This window comes from Triplophysa rosa, linkage group LG1 (genome assembly GCF_024868665.1).
Source record: "Triplophysa rosa linkage group LG1, Trosa_1v2, whole genome shotgun sequence".
In the NCBI taxonomy this organism is placed as follows: Eukaryota; Metazoa; Chordata; class Actinopteri; order Cypriniformes; family Nemacheilidae; genus Triplophysa; species Triplophysa rosa.
This window is the reverse complement of record NC_079890.1, coordinates 32,414,028-32,431,226: the sequence shown is the minus strand read 5'-3', so window position 1 is coordinate 32,431,226 and position 17,199 is coordinate 32,414,028. Positions and strand designations below refer to the sequence as shown.

Below are 17,199 nucleotides of genomic sequence, written 5' to 3'. Positions count from 1 at the left end.
GGCCAGACGTTTTAATTGCCATCCAGTCCCCATAAAGCTGTGCCTTCATTTTACATCGGCGCAAATCAGAGTGGCAGAGAGCACTTCGTTAGCAGTTTCGAATGCAAGGGCAGGCATATTGATATTTTATTGTCTGTTGAGATATGGTTATCTGTCTCAGGTCTTGTCCTTTGCCCCCATTCTAACACCCAAAATCAGCACATTCTACAGCCCTAGTATGGCTGAAACAAAGAGCAGACGTGGTGTCTACACCCAAGAGTGTAGTTTAATGAGTGTCAAAAATCTCTGGAGGTGCAAACATTGAATTTACATTTACACACTTCCAGATGTGAGAACAGTGACATTAGCACTAGTTGTTGCCTGTTGAACAGACTGTAGGGGTGCTTGCATGTGTAACGGAGGCCAGCGAGAGTTCGCTGTGCGAGTAAACCTCACTCCCCGAACAGACGCTACAGTCTGCGGTCTTTAGCAGACATTAGAGCACCCGTCTTCCATCCGGACCGACGTCGGTTCGAGGCCCGCGGGGCGAGTAGGACTGATTACACATGTTTAATAGTTTACTTGTGTTTATTCTCACACATAGACAGAACTTTTCTGCACGAATAATTATGTGAATATTCGATTTGTCTTTAAGGTTGGTGTTCTACACATCTTGCATGAAGAATTGATATGTGTTTTAATAAACTCAATTGCATGCAAATGCTAGACCAAACAGCCATTTTCATTGGTTATACAGCCACAGTATTACACCTTTAGATGCGCTATGTTTGTTTTTATAAACAAATTTAAAATTAAATTTAAAAAAATCTTTAATTATATTTGAGAGGATGTTCAGCCTAGGCAGTGTGGGAATATTTTTTAGATAAAAGTATGATTTAAATATCAATATAATCAATAAGTGTTTTCTTTCATTTGTTTCATTAAGCTGTGTGTTTTGGTCATGTGCTTTCTATTTCACTCAGTGGAAAGTACTGGGGCAAACAAAGAAAACAGAGAAAGTTGGGGGTTGGAGTCGTAAATTATCTAGATAAACACACACACATATAAAGAGTCACAAAGAAAAATAAATGTTATGAATCAATCCATTGCATATGTTCTAAGTATAATCATGAGTTGTGATGTGTTTTAATGAATCATAGGATTAAGAAACAACGCTATATAATTAAAAACATTAGATGATTAAGTGTTTTCTTTTTACTAAAAGAATGTTAAGAATGTTGGTGTGTTGTCCGGCCACAATAAACTGTTTTTAGGAGACCACTCCTTGGGGGAGGGAGAACATTCCTAAGGACTGGCGATTGACCACAGGATATACGTTTTGAAATGTTATTTTACAGGAACTAAGAAAAAGGACTTCACGGTGATTGGTGGAAACGGAGCAGCACTCCTTAAAAGGCAGAGGAGGAGTCAGAAGATACGAGCGACGTCACATACTTTATAAATATGGGTGTATTTGAATATTTTGTGTTGTTGGTTTTTCGGAGGTCGTCTGACAACCCAAAGCTTTGTTATAGCTTTTCACATCTGATAATAAAACCTCATATTACTTTTGAGCAAATTGTCTCTTCAAAATTTCTGAACATGCAGGACTGCCTTTAAAGTCCAACAGCAGTAATAAAATGTATAGCATTTAAAATGTAACTGATTGTGTCATAATGGCTCAGTGTCAGATAGGTCTCGGTTTATCGTTCCTGCATGTGACTTTTCTGTCACTTTGCATTTAACAGTGTAATTTCTTGTAAATTTTAGAATACGATTTTATTGTTAGCATGAATAATAATACAGTGTACAGTAAGACATTCGAACTGAACTTGTGAACCTACACTATGATATTGGGTTGCATGCATGTGATATGTGATGCAGTGCTAATGGGAAGGAATATTTTATTGTGTTAGATTTAATGAGGCGGCCTCATGGGAATGTGCCCGTTATCAATTCACTTTTATTAGTCACTTCTGGGAAACAAACTCAGAATAACCATCAGTGGGCATACAATGATGCTCGTCTGCACTGATGTCATTAATAAGACATGGCAACAAAACAAATTTAAAATATTTATTCCCAAACTATTTTAACAAAAGAAAAAAAAGACAAATAAGTTACGGAAATTCATCACTAGTTAACGTTTAAATTAAAATGACTTGTATACTGCCAATTTGAATATACAAAGATATCTTCATTGTTCATTATAGCTTCATGTCATTGTTTTCCTCATTCTTATCACTTTGGATAAAAGCATCTGGTAAATGCTCCCATTAGCGATAATGCTACCCTTTAAAATTAAATACTAGATTTTTTGTTATATAACTATGGTGCTTATAACTATGGTTGAGTGATTGTGGTGTCATTCTGAAAACATGTTTTGATGATGAATGAAATGGCTTGTTTTACATCTAGAGCGCAATGTTCAATTTCTTTGTTTTGATTTAATCTAGCATTAAAGGAATAGTTCGCCTTCAAAATGAAAATTCTGTCATCATTTACTCTTTTCTTCTGCAAAACACAAAAGAAGATATTTTGAAAAATGTTGGTAACCGAACACCGTTGGTCCCCATTGACTTCTGGACACAAAACCAGTGCAAGTCAATAGGGCCAAGGGCTTTCTGTTAGTTCAGTTTACTTTATTGTCTGTTACTTGAACAGAAATTCATCTTTGACGCTGGCACAACATACAATACATCCACATATCACATAATAAAAACACATAACACACATGGTCCTATACAACACATAACTGACCATTACAACACATTTAACACTTTAAAACAATTGGTTTAAAATGGTTACCGCTAGTGGGATAAATAATCTTTTATATGCATTCCTTTTAGCTATCGGCATGCGCAGTCTACACCCTGAAGTAAGAACTTCAAAGCAATGGTGAAGTGGGTGGGTTTGATCTGAGTAGACTGCGATTGCCTTTGTCTCCATAAATTTTTCTAAATATTCTGTGTTCTGCAGAAGAAAGAAAGTCATACAGGTTTGAAATGACAAGAGTGAATTTTCATTTTGTAGGTAAACTATCCTTAGCTACTTACAGTAGTTTGTGCGATTATAGGGTGTGATGAATATTACGTGAATGGATGTCTGACTAACATGACTGACAAATGAAACTAAGGATATGATATGTTTTGTACAAAACTAATACGTTTTGATCTCAAAAGTTTCCTAATATCATTCCAGTTCTTGCAGAATTATTTTTCGTTGTACTTTTCGTCTGTTTACAGCCAAGCTGAGTTGTGTGTTAACTGAACCACGAACCATCTGTCCCATGGTGTAAGCAGGAACCCAGCAGTGTGTGACAAGTGTTTTTCAGCAGGTTGTGCGTGCAGACTTCAGCAAACTGCACAAGGACATGCTAACAGTCAATTGACAGTTTACCTCTGTCAGTATGACCAAGCACACGTATATTTGGATTTTGCATAATCCCAGTTTATTTGTGTAACAAACACTTCTATTACAGTTCAAGATATTGCGTATTTAGGTTACAAATAAAAACTTTGGGCACTGTTATCTAATTTTAATTTACTCTATGTGGCCTGGGTTGATTTACTGTTTGTATATATTAAAGCAATATCAAGCAAGCAGAAGTGTATTATGGTTCTATATCAGCAAGAGGCTGCATGTAATCAATCACAGTGTGCTGATATAGAGGTGGTGCAGAGTATGTCAATTGTTTATGTGTTTTATGCAAATTGGATAACTGTGGTAAGCACTTTCTCACTTTTGGATGCTTTATTCATACATTTTTCAATTATCACAGGTTACAGCAACGTATAGAGCAACAGCGTACAAAATGTTAAGTACTGATGATGATGAAGGAGGAACGAGAATAATTATTTATTGTGTGCCTTTAAGTCCACAGCTTCCACTTCCCATTAATTGGAATGTATTGAACAAATAATTCTCCCCAAAATTTTAATTCTCATATACCCTCATGTCATTATGTATGATCTCTTTCTTAAACATAGAACATCAATAAAACACAGTGTTTTTATCGGTTCCAAGATTTTGAAGAGCCAAAAGGCACATATATTATAAATGAGCTAAACCCACATACTTTAACTGATGGAACAATAACAGTTACAATATGCATTCAATGATATGATGAGATGTCTCAACGATAGACAATGCATTCAATCTAAACACAAAGCCTCAAACTAAGAACATTTTGTTATTTTTTTGTTACACATTTTGTTATTCAAGTAGCCTACACAAATACACTCTCAGACAGATTCACGATGGGCGAGATTTTATGGAAACATATTTATAAATGCTTTAAAAATATTATTATGTGTACTTTTAACACTCACTGGATTCTCGTCAAAATCTTTAATCACTCTCGCGGTATTTTGATGTCATACGCTGATTGGTCTGCTGAGCGCCAAATGAAGTCGAACACACTTGACACCACTAAACACAGAAAAAAACTATACAAAATGGATTTAAAGTGTCAAAGTGTTTCTGTAAGGTATGGAATGGTGTCTAAAAATCCAACTAACAATGAAAATTATTTGAAACAAATCCTAAAATGGTCAAATTTAATGTCACAGGAGATTAAAAAGAAAGCAAACTTTTTATTTTTAACTTTTTATTTTTATTTATCTATCTCTTATATTGGATTCGTATTTTAACCTCCTAATTTTGGTTTCACATTGTGCTTGATAAGCCATTAGCATTCCTTTGAAAAAAAACAGTATGAATTATAAAATATGAGAAACAATCAACACGATTAAACAGCAAACGTGAACGCTCTGCTTTGGATAAAAGCGTCTGCTAAATGACTAAATGTAGTGAGTGAGTGAGAGAGGGAGAGTCGGAGGGGGCGTGGCATCACGTCTTTGTTGACGCAGCTGCATCAACTGTATTGGCTTCTGCTCGCGGGATGCTGAGAGAGCGTCTAAGAGCATTGAGGAATCACCGAGAATTGCCCCGAGCTTTTCCTTTAAATTCCGCAATTGAATTGTGTATATGAGGATGGGAATTTGGGAATATACTCTTTATTTCGCTACCACAACATGCGTATGGAGGGGTGAGTCTGCTAATGCATGATTGATTCTTGTCTGATCCTTTATTGTTCTTAAATTAAGTTAAGCTGTTCAATAACAATCACTGCTCGCTTGTAAGGTTACATTGTTGCATGTCTGCTTGGATATATTTAGACTGCATCAGACATTAAATGAAAGTCCATACACTGTAAAAAATGACACAGCTATTTACTTAAAAAAATTAAGGTAACAGTATTACACACAATATTTTTAAGTACTTTAAAGCATATTTTTAACGCAATATTCCACGAATAAGTCAAGTAAAATTACCTAAAATATTTAAGCACGTCACATGATAAACTTTAAAAAATCAAGAAGAAATACTAATTTGAGCATTGAAGATAACTTCTTTATCTTTTTTAACTTCAGTTTAACATTTATTATTGTTTATAACATATATGATGCACAAGTAAGCTGAGAGTTGACTCAGTACTGACATTAGCAGCATTACTGTTCACTGTGTGAAAAAACAAACAAGCTTGAGCTCTCCCACAACCTGAGCACAAGCGCCACTCTTCTGAAAGATGGTAACCACGAAACTCAGAAATACTAACAGAATATCTTCTAAATCTTAAAGACAACCGAACAATAAACACTATCAAGTCTTTCATTTTATTCTAAAGCACATAAAATAGCACTTTTTCACAAAAATGACTCTCCTAATGCTGTCGCATGCAGAGCATGCTGGGAACTCTAAATTCACTGCTCAGTTAGGGAAATTAACTTAAATAATTCATGTAGTTCCACCACAAAATAACTAAATAAAGATCCTTTATACAATTTTAAGTGGGTTGTTCATGTGAGGAAACAGATTGTCAGCAATTGGCTTTTTTCAAGGTTTTTGCTTTATGTTAACAGTTTACATTATGAAGTCATCTTACCTTTTCTTTTTTTTTTCTTTATTGGGTTATTCAAGTCGAGTACACTTACATGGCCTTTGACAGCAAATAAATAGCATTGCATATCTGCATGTCTTTACAATATAGGCGGTATATACATACTGTTTTACATTAAAGTATACTTTGGACTTTATTAACCTTTTTAAACCAGAGGGAGAAAGGAATAGGCATAAATAAAAAATAAAAGAACAAAGTAAACTATAAACTTCCAGGAGAAAAACGTTTAGCCTAATTAAAATCTGTTCAGGTTAAAGAGATAAGGGTACATAAATATACAAAACATATATACATATACATGCTTATATAGTCATATTTACATCACACACCTCCTATCCACGTATAATAACAAAGTCAGGTCTTCTTTCAGATACAAATTCTACCCATTTCCTCCATTTTTCCAGAAACAAGTCTTTTTTTAGATTAACATAGAAGGTGACCTTTTCCATAATATAAATTTCCATTGTCACATCAATCCAATTATCTATTGTTGGTCTCTCTTATTTTAACCATTTGCGTGTAATTGCCTTCTTACCAGCTGCTAAGAGAGCACCCATCAAGTACTGTATTTATCCACCGGTACTGTATCAGGACATATACTGTACATCTTATCTTTTCTAATGTAATTTTTTAAATCCCAGAACCTGAATTTTTCTGACTTTAAAATACAATTTACCCCCAGACTCAAACTTTTAAACACCCCATGTATTTTGTGCATTGAATTTATTTTGTGTACCATCTTTATACAAATGCAATCTGTTACCTTTAAGCAAAATAGACATTGCCGCAAATATAATGTAGTCAATTTATCTTCAATTTTCCAAACACTGTGATTTTTTGTAATTCATTGACAGCCTCGGTCTGGGTTACTTTAATTCATTTTTGTGTAGTCTTCGACTACTCTGCATTTTCTTTTCATCTTGTTGGCATTAGCCTGTAAATGTAATTCAAGATTACACTGAATGCTTTGTGTACAGTTTTGTGTTCCTGCACTGGCAAGGGAAAACGGCTCACTCGTGTTTCTTTGTATGATGCTCTTGAACTAAAGAACTCATTTTGAATAGGGTAAAAGCCTGATGTAATCTCGAGTATGTCCTCAGTGGAATTAGATTATGAATGGATATCATTTTAAGGGAATTAGACTGAGATGAGAAAGGGGGTAATTGAATTTGGGAAAAGCTAGCAGAGTTGTCTAACCTATGATTTTGTTTTTACTTGCATAATATGTTCATGAGGTGTATCAAAGTGCTTTGCTAAGTATTCTCCTAATGAAAAGACTGTAGCAAGGATTTAAAAGCAAAGGGTTGGACGCAGTACTCTAAATCAGACCGACTGGTGGAGGTTTAATCGCTGAAACCAAGCAGAAAAGCTTTGATGAGGCTTTAGATCAATAGACACATCCTTGGGGCAGCTGCCTATGTTGATTTGCAGGAAGTTCTCCTGAATATCCCATTCAGTTCTCATTGCAAAACGTCCTCTGCTGGCACTAACCATAACATCTGAGAATAATGTCTGTCCGCTGTGTGCAAAAGCACTGACAATGTTTATTCTGTTTTAGTGTCACAACAGGGAGAACATCAGAGAAGACTCTACAGTGACCTGATGAAATATTATAATCCGCTGGAGCGACCCGTGTTTAATGACACACACTCTCTCACTGTGTATTTCAGCTTCAGTCTCATGCAGATTATGGATGTGGTAAATTGGTAGTTTCAATTCATCACAACAATGTACTTTGTAGTTATTCAGTTATGTTTCAATATCCGTGATTTACAAACAAACACTGATTAAAACTGAAAATGTGACCATAATCCCAGTATATTTGTTCCACCATCCGGTTATTCAATATTACATCATAGAGTTTCTGAACACTCTTGCTTTAGATTGTAAACTTTTGTGCTTTGAAAGTTGTTTTTGAAGTAACTTGTATTTGTATTTGTTCATCAATAGGATGAAAAGAATCAAGTTCTTACAACCAACATCTGGTTACAGCTGGTAAGACAAATGACTATTTATATATATTTATGATTTATTTTGTTTTTCATAATTATTAAGTGTCCGTGTCATTCAATGATATTACATTTTTACTTTGGGTAACACTTTATTTTACGGTTCCCTTGTAGCACGTTACATGTTTTTACTATAGTATTTACTATACATTATGCATAATTACAAGTAACTACCCCTAATCCACACCCTAATCCTAACCCTGACCCTATAATAAGTGCATGTAGTTAATTATTATTACTCAGTATTTAAATGTGTAATTACACTGTAACACGGGCACTGTAAAATAAAGTGTAACCTTACTTTGCAATATTTTAACCAACCAGCATTTTCGAAGTTGAACATTTGTTTGACTAAATTGTGTAAAAATGTCAACAAAAAAAGTACGAAACCATCGAAAATAGGTAAATACATGTGCGTGTTTGTGTGTGTACTGTGTATGATAAATATATATAAATACACACACATAAATGTATATATTTAAGAAATATTTATATGTGTATATACATTTGTATATATATAAATATTTAATATATAAATATCTTTTTGTTAATATTATACATGCATACTTGCATCTACATAATTATTATACACAGTACACACACATATATTATGTAAACAAAAACTTATATTTGGCATACAATCAGTCACAAATAATCGTTTGACAGCCCTAAATATATATATACTGTATATACTGTATAACTTTTTTAATAACTTGACACTTTTTAGCAGGATTTTAGTTTTTCCCCAAATAATGTCTTCTTGAAAACTTGTCATTTGTAATTGGCTCATAGATGCATAAATAATTGAAATTGTGTAAATGCTCCACATCTATTGTGACAAGTAATTAACACATTGTTTATGTTTATTTTCAAGTACTGGAATGATTATTACCTTCAGTGGAATACCTCTGAATATCCCGGTGTGACGAATGTACGATTCCCTGACAGCCAGATTTGGAAGCCTGACATCTTACTATATAACAGGTTTGTTAAAATAATGATCACACATGTAATTATTGCTGATCTCTGTATCATTTGCTTATCAACAGGAGTGGCGGAGAAACACAGACATGGCTTTTCAAGCTGTTTATGCAGGATTTAATTAGGAACGCTAAATTGCCTGAAAAGGTGCTGCTGTCTAGGAGAATGGACACTGAGTTTGACCTCATTCGTTTCTGTCAACTGGAATGAAGCCTAAAGACTTACTGCAATGCTACTCCGTGTAATCTTGCTGTCACTCAGGTCCATTTAGCTCTTGAGAATTGATGTGGGGAAATGTGGTGCAAAACTAATCCATTGATTAATTGTATTTTCTTTTATGGACTATTCAGAAGTTAAGTGAATACATTGTTTTCTTGTGTTCTTCATAGTGCTGATGAAAGGTTTGATGCCACCTTTCACACAAATGTCCTGGTGAACTCCTCAGGTGCCTGCCAGTATCTTCCGCCAGGTACAGTCATATTCACATAGTTTTATTTAAAGGTACAGTATTTTTTCCACTGTTTAAGTGTAACAACTCTGAATAGTTATGTTATCATCTCCTCATGATTAATGTTTTTGAAACTGATGAATATTCACATGACCTATAAAAAGACCCTTCATGCTAGATAATATCATGGGGGGTGAAATCATATGACTAGCCCAATCCTTAACTTAGTGTGTTTTTGCCTGAGCAACATTCTTCAGCGCTGAATCATTCACTTTCTCCCGGTTCCTGCTGTGCACAGCTGAACGGAGCTCTGTCTCAGATAAGCGTTTGATTCATGAATAGATGTGATCCTGCCAGAACTAAATTCTTTTTTCAGTGACATTGAAGAGATTGACTTCTCTTTAACTTCCATAAAGCTTCAGCAGAAGTCTGCTTATGGTTTATGATGAAAGAGAGCAATGAAATGGAGGGGAGGTGATATACTAAGACATTACCTGCGAACAATCAGCTGTCTGAACTGAATTACAGTTTTTAACAAATGACTTTACGATATGGCAGATATCCTATGTTTATAGAACTACATTTTCTTACATGTTGCAAGAGATTTGTGATGCACAATAACATTTCAATCATTGCAATAATAGTGAATGATGCTAATGTTCAGATGATTACTAAAATAATAAAATATTAGTATTGCATCACTTCATCACTTCATTTGTTACCACTAAAATGCACATTTTGGAAATTGCTTGAGGAGCTATTGTTCGATGTTCTGTTATCTACTATCTATGAGTTTTATTGTAACTTATGGATCATTTTTGTTCACCATTGTTTTTCGTTCATGCATTACTGTTCACAGGGATATTTAAAAGCACCTGCCACATTGATGTCCGCTGGTTCCCTTTTGATAGTCAGAGATGTGATTTAAAGTTTGGTTCATGGACGTATGGTGGATGGTCTCTGGATCTACAGATGATTGAGGCTGATATAACAGGATATATCGCAAATGGAGAGTGGGACCTTGTGGGTAGGGTCTTATAGTATATTAGTAAAAAAAATTTTTTTTTTAATTATATACTGTATATTTACAGTTTAATAAACAGGAATGTGTATATTAAATTGTATTTGTCTGTTTTCACACTCAGATTTTTTTAACGACTATTGCACACACAATGTTTTGACAAACAAAAGCTATAATGCTCTCAGATTAGTTTATTAAAGGCATAGTTCACCCAAAAATGGAAATTCTGTCATTATTTACTCACCCATAAACCTTATTGACTTTCTTTCTTCTGCAGAACACAAAAGAAGATATCCTGAAGAATGTTGGTAACCGAACAACGGCGGTACCCATTCAATATTATGGACACAACACCAATGCAAATCAATGGGTTGTTCAGTTACCAACAGTCTTCAAAATATCTTCTTTTGTGTTCTGCAGAAGAAAGAAAGTCTTACAGGTTTGAAATGATTTTTGGGTGAACTATCCCTTTAATCTGTTAAATTCATAAGTGCAGTATGTACATTTCTGGACATTACATAAGAGCAAAAAGTTCCATTCATATAATGTATTTCATGACATTGCAGAGGTTCCAGGTCGCAGGAATGAGAAATTCTATGACTGCTGTAAGGAGCCGTACCCTGATGTGACGTTCACAGTGGTCATGCGCAGACGGACGCTGTATTACGGTCTGAATCTGCTCATTCCCTGCGTGCTCATCTCAACTCTGGCTCTGCTGGTCTTCCTGTTGCCTGCTGACTCAGGAGAGAAAATCTCTCTTGGTGAGTGCAAATGTCTTTGTCATCATTGTGTTGTCAGCTGTTGGATTCCTTGACTACCCTTGCGAAAAAGCAATGCATTTTAAATACATTCCTTACTAAGTATAGTTTAAATATATGAAGTTACTGTATTTACTGATATGTCGCTTAAAGGTGCAGTTTGTAACAATTTTGCAGTAAAATATCCAAAAACCACTAGGCTAGTGTTATATATTTTGTTCAGTTGAGTACTTACAATATCTCAAACGTTTCCAACTACTTGTAAATCATGAGCAAATCGCCATTGTGACACAGTGACACGGGACTGTGCAGTCGCCTGTCAATGGCGTCATATCCACGTTACCCTTTATTACCGCCAACAGTGTCGTGGACAAATGCGGAAGTAGTGTCTAGCGTCTAGCAAGCCACTAGCTTTTTTCGAGCAGTAACTTATTTATGGACCACAATTATTCGCAACATTTATAAAACTTTACCTCATCCTCTAACATGATTTCTCTTTCCCATCTGTTTGATGGCCATCAGCGGTTGAGTTGAAGACAACAGATCCCATCATTCCACGCTCCTTCACAGTGTCATCAAGCTACGGCATTGTTGTTGTTTTGATCGTGCGCCCTCTAGCGGTGGTTTTTACAAACTGCACCTTTAAGACTACTTATATAAAATTCTAATTAAACTTTATTTGCAGTACTGCTTGTACAGGATGCACATTTCCTAATATTAAGCCTTAAATGTGTTTTAATGTCACTTTAGTTCCACACTTCTACTTTTAGTTTAGCACTACTTCACACAATTTAAGTGCAATTTAAGTGCATTTTAAGTGCAAATTAGTAGTTACAATTTGCACACTTTAGGTGTAACAATTTAGTAGGCTACACAATCCCAAAAGTACACTTAGCATGTACACTTAGTATACTTAGCATGAAATAAATGTATTTCAAACACGTTTTTGTATATTTATTTTTCACTAGGGTATGTTCATCTCCTGACCAGTTTCTATTCGCACGGCATTAAAAAAGCTCAATTTTAATGAGGATACATACACAAATTACTACCATAACAACTACAGGTTTTTTGCAATAACATCTACAATAACATTACAACATGTTTGTAAATCTTTCTTAATGTGTGTACCTGCTAAAGAGAGCGTTACAGGCCAGGATACTTAAAGAAACGAAAATCAACATATAATTGTCATACTTACAGTACATCTGTTTTTGCTTATTAACTTTTGTATTTAAACTTAAATCACATGCATCATCAAAAGGGTTTATTGCGAAAACTCACTTTCGCAGCCTCCCTCTAGCCCTTACACAAAGTGCATAAATGTCAAGTTCGGCATTATAAAATATATTACTTTTGCCTCCACAGTGCACCTGTCACACCTTTTTTGCTGAATAGGTAAAATATACACATTTTAATCGACAGCATATGAAATTCTCTTCGGCACAGCGAGCCCACGCGCACAATTTATGCAGACGCTCATTTAAGCAACTGTAAGTGGCATGTAGTTAGATTAATGGCTTGCCAAAGATGCCGTCAGTGATTAATGCGGCCTGAGAGCGCTGAAGGCCGAACGCCCGTGTGTTCTCTGGATTTAGAGGATGCTGTCACAGTTCCAAATGGAGCCGCTTGGAAGAGACTAGACCTGAAATCACAACAGAGCACAATTTATTATTTCATTTTTTCCCTTCTAAATGGTATTAAGGAGATGAGGCTGCCAGCGGTACGCTCCACACTCTGAGTCATTGACCGTGTCTTTGAGCCTCAAGATCAATACTTTAAATGCCAGGGATTAACTGACTGTGTCTGATACATTTGGGTTAAATGGTACTTCTTATTTTCTTAAGTAATTAGGGAACTGGCTTGTTTCATAGTCATTAAATGAATAAGTCTCCTGTGTTACACGTTCGGGATGGAGCACAAGGTTAGGGTAAACTTGTGGACAGAACAAGGCCGGCGTATTTAAGATTCAGATCCTGGTGTGTACAGGAGAAATAGACAATGTTCTGTATGGAAACGCTGGGCTCACTCTCTGCATACACACACTCCAGTTATATCACGCATGAGGGATTGTGCGGCTCAAAAAGTTTATTTTTCCCTCAGGGATCACAGTCCTGCTCTCGCTGACAGTTTTCATGCTTCTGGTAGCAGAAATAATGCCAGCAACATCAGACTCTGTGCCTTTAATCGGTAAGTCTAACCTGTTATGCTTTTTTATTGGTCAGTATGTCTTATCTACTGTATAGTATCTCTTTTCTCTCCTCAGCCCAATATTTTGCCACCACCATGGTTATTGTTGGGCTATCTGTGATAGCCACAGTCTGGGTACTGCAGTACCATTATCACGACCCTGATGGAGGCAAGATGCCAAAATGGGTGAAGCTTTTATTTCTTCTCAACATTTCAAGTAATCTGGCTGAATTGAAACACTGACTGCATTCTGCGTGCATTGCATGCGTGCATCATTACACTGTTAATCACTAAAACACATTGTAAGTAGTTGACAAACTGCATTGCAGAGTCTCTCCTGGAGGGCTTCTGTACTGAACATAGGCAAACAGCCAACGTATTTAATACCAAAACTAAAGTGACAAATGCTTGAAACTGCTACAGTTTTTTGTTTGTTTGTTTGTCGTGGTGTTTTTCTTGATTTGTTTTGCTCTATAGACACGTGTGGTGCTGTTGAACTGGTGCGCGTGGTTCTTAAGGATGAAGAGACCCGGAGAAGACAGGGTCCGCTCGGCCTGCCACAACAAACAGCCACGCAGCAGCCTGTCCAGCGTGGATCTAAACGTCAGCACTGGAGCGGCACAGTCCGCTAACAGAAACCTGCTGTACATTGGCTTCCGCGGAATGGACACGATTCACTACGCCACTTCACCGGACTCCGGGGTCATCTGCAGCCGACTCGTCGGCACAGGCGAGGAGGACGTGCTGCTCCCCGGGGCCCAGGCGTCCTCTGTTAGCAGCGGTCCTGGAGACTCTGAACTGTCTAAAGTCTTGGATGAGGTCCGGTACATTGCCAAACGCTTCAGGGATCAAGATGAGGAGGAGAATTTGTGTAACGAGTGGAAGTTTGCCGCTTCGGTCATTGATCGTCTTTGTCTCATGGCATTTTCCATTTTCACTATCCTCTGTACCATCGGGATCTTAATGTCTGCTCCTAACTTTGTAGAGGCCATATCTAAAGATTTCTTCACCTGAGGACGTTTTACACTCTGTATGTAGTTTTTATTTCATAGAGCCTCTTAAAGGAACATTTTACTCAAAAATAGAAGTTTTGTCATTTACCCACCCTCGTGGGTTTCCAAACCTCACTTTCTTCTGTGGAACACGCGGATATGTTTGGAAGAATTGTCACATTTTTCATGCAATTCCAGTGAATAGGGATGAAGAAACAAAACAATAACTAGTCATTCAATTGACACGAGGTGAATTTAAAGTAAACAGTGACAGAACATCTGGGTTAACTGTTCCTTTTAGTGAAACTGATTTAATGAGCAGATAATAACTCTAATATTGTTCTGGAAACGTCACATTAAATTTGACGAAAATGCAGAAGGATGCATATTTTTTGTGTATGTTTTCCTATCCCAGTTTAATGTGCAAACACTGTTCATTTGTAGTCATTTGCATGGTGATTCCCTCAAAACACTGTGGCCATCAGTGCATCTCTGTTAGGCTGTATTTATTTAATATTCTCCACCAGCTCGACATATGAACATTAACTAAAAGTGGCTTCAGTGGCTTCAGTTTGTCAGACCACATCTTCGGGGGAGAGTTCCATTTGTCAATGCTAATGGCTCAGAAATCAATCACACACCCAGGCTTTAATAGCGGCCTCACCATATCTGTTATGAGCATTGATGTACTAGTTATTCTATGTAGTGTATTGTCATCGTCATCCTATTTGATGAATTATTGTGCAGCAGAGACGGGACAGTGTTCTTTTATATATTTTCTAAGTGCTAACATTTATTTACAAAGTTTTCTTATTTACTTTACAAAAGGAACAGCATACACCATTGATTGTATAATTTCTGCATTTTTGTATCTTGCTTTAATATAGTCTGTCATAATAAGATTACATTTGTTGCAGATTTTTATGCATTCATTTTATGCAGATTAATTAAATTATGCAAATTATTTTAGTGTTAGCTTGAAAATATTGTGAAGGTGATCATTTCAGAGCAATTTTCTTCAATTAAACATATATTTGTATGACAAAACTGATTTGACATAATTTATTCATGTACTGTAATCTCTCTCTCTGTAATCTTTTTCTGTGATTTATCTAGTTCTCTACACAGCATTGGTTTTCAAATTGTGCTGTAAATGACAAGCTTTTTTGGGGTAAATCGTCCAATGAATGACTGTCAATGCAATAGTTTTTATATCTTAGCTTTTTATTATTATTAATTATAATAATCCTAAAAACGTCAAATTTGAGATTAGAACAACTGGGACCATAACTATTGTTATGGACAGGTCATAGAATTAAAGTTGTTGTCTAAACAGGAAGGATATTATTTCATGCTGGGTTTTTTTTCACTTTATTTATTCCTCATTCTGGCGCTCGGCGGCATGTCTAATGATGTCTAATTATTTTACATTTACTTTTATGCTTTTGGTATTTAAATTTTTTTTGTACACTTTTTATACTCATTTCCCTCAAGAGCATGTGGACTTTTATTTTGAAAAATACAAATGCCGGAAGTCTCAATGAACTGAGCAGCAGAGCGTGTGTATGTTGGGTCTCATCGCTTTATTAACATCATTATGACTGACTCTTTACTCCGATGGACTGTCGATAAATTAAAGAATAGTTTCGGTTTGGAGGCAAGCGATGACATTGTGCAGTAAGTATATTTTATAATGAATGCTACGTTTTTGAGTGAAATGTTCGCAAGCTTGTTTGTTGACAACTGTTTCGAAATACAGTTAACGTTAAATGAATATATATTATAGCTAACACGACAGAAAGTTTACGCTATACACAGGGACAAAAGCACAGAGCTATCGATGGGAAAGTCGTTATGTTTAATGTCAACCTAGTCAAAAATAAATGATTAATTGATTGTGGGCCTCAACCACGAACTAAAATTTTCGAAAAGTAACGTTATGTTTTTACATTATACCATGTCAATGCAAAATAAAATATTTAAATATATGTATATCTGAGTTTTTATTTGTGAGGAAAGCATAATATTTCCTTTTTTATGTACATTATAGTCAAACAGGCCCATATGATTCACATAGGAGCTACGTACTTTCATACAACTAAACCTACAATAAGCAAGCAATATAATTATATTGGTACATTGGTACACTACAATACTGTCTACTTCATGTAATTTACGTCCTATAAAATTCTACTTTAAGGTTTTGTGATGTTTTGTTTAGAAGTGAGTGTTGTGTAATACCAGCTAAACCATGTTGTTTCAGGTACATCATTTCCATTGAGAATGCAGATGAAATTGTGGAGTATGTTGAAGATCTCTTACAAGGAACAGAAGGAAAGAAGAAGGAATTCATAGAGGAGCTGGTGCAGAGATGGCAGAGTTGTCGGTCTCCAGCACCTGATGTTTCAGGGCTTATCCCCAGAAAGGATGCAGCGATGGGTAAATACACACACATGTTGTCTCTTCTAAATTTCAGACACAGATTCAGTCTGGGGCTCAAGGAATTAGCAGTGTACACTATACTAGTGACTATACATCCTCTTATATTATAGGGAACATTATAGGTTTGTTGTTGTTGAGCCTGTAGCTCATTTGGTAGAGCAGATCGTGGGTTTGATATCCAGGGAACACTCATACTGATCAAATTTACAAATCGACTGCACTGTCACTTTAAATAAAACCCCCTCCCAAATGCTAATGTGAATTTTCTAATGTAATATAAATGTTTATGAATATGTCATTGTTTGTTCATTAATGCTGGGCTCATTGTTTCATATCCAGATATATAGTATTAGATGTATAATACTGGCCATAATTACAAACATACAAACAATTACAAAGAATAATACGTTTTCAACT

The 17,199-nt window shown here is 35.8% G+C and overlaps 2 protein-coding genes across 2 annotated transcripts in view; both read left to right on the top strand.

The window, feature by feature from the left end:
- The first annotated feature begins 4,885 nt into the window (after positions 1 to 4,885).
- chrna7a (cholinergic receptor, nicotinic, alpha 7a (neuronal)) lies at positions 4,886 to 15,341 on the top strand. The gene is made up of 10 exons (XM_057333541.1): positions 4,886 to 5,029; positions 7,500 to 7,639; positions 7,892 to 7,936; positions 8,825 to 8,934; positions 9,321 to 9,400; positions 10,239 to 10,406; positions 10,967 to 11,161; positions 13,262 to 13,348; positions 13,425 to 13,534; positions 13,826 to 15,341. Exons 1-10 carry the CDS (start codon positions 4,969 to 4,971, stop codon positions 14,360 to 14,362), a joined length of 1,533 nt encoding a protein of 510 aa, XP_057189524.1. The 5' UTR covers positions 4,886 to 4,968; the 3' UTR covers positions 14,363 to 15,341.
- Positions 15,342 to 15,873: 532 nt separating this feature from the next.
- The window catches only part of trip4 (thyroid hormone receptor interactor 4), a 61,706-nt gene continuing 60,380 nt past the window's right edge, over positions 15,874 to 17,199 (top strand). The window contains exons 1-2 of the mRNA XM_057333532.1: positions 15,874 to 16,017; positions 16,604 to 16,779. Coding sequence (XP_057189515.1) covers positions 15,938 to 16,017; positions 16,604 to 16,779 — 256 coding nt within the window. The 5' untranslated portion in view covers positions 15,874 to 15,937. The remainder of the gene's footprint in view (positions 16,018 to 16,603; positions 16,780 to 17,199) is intronic.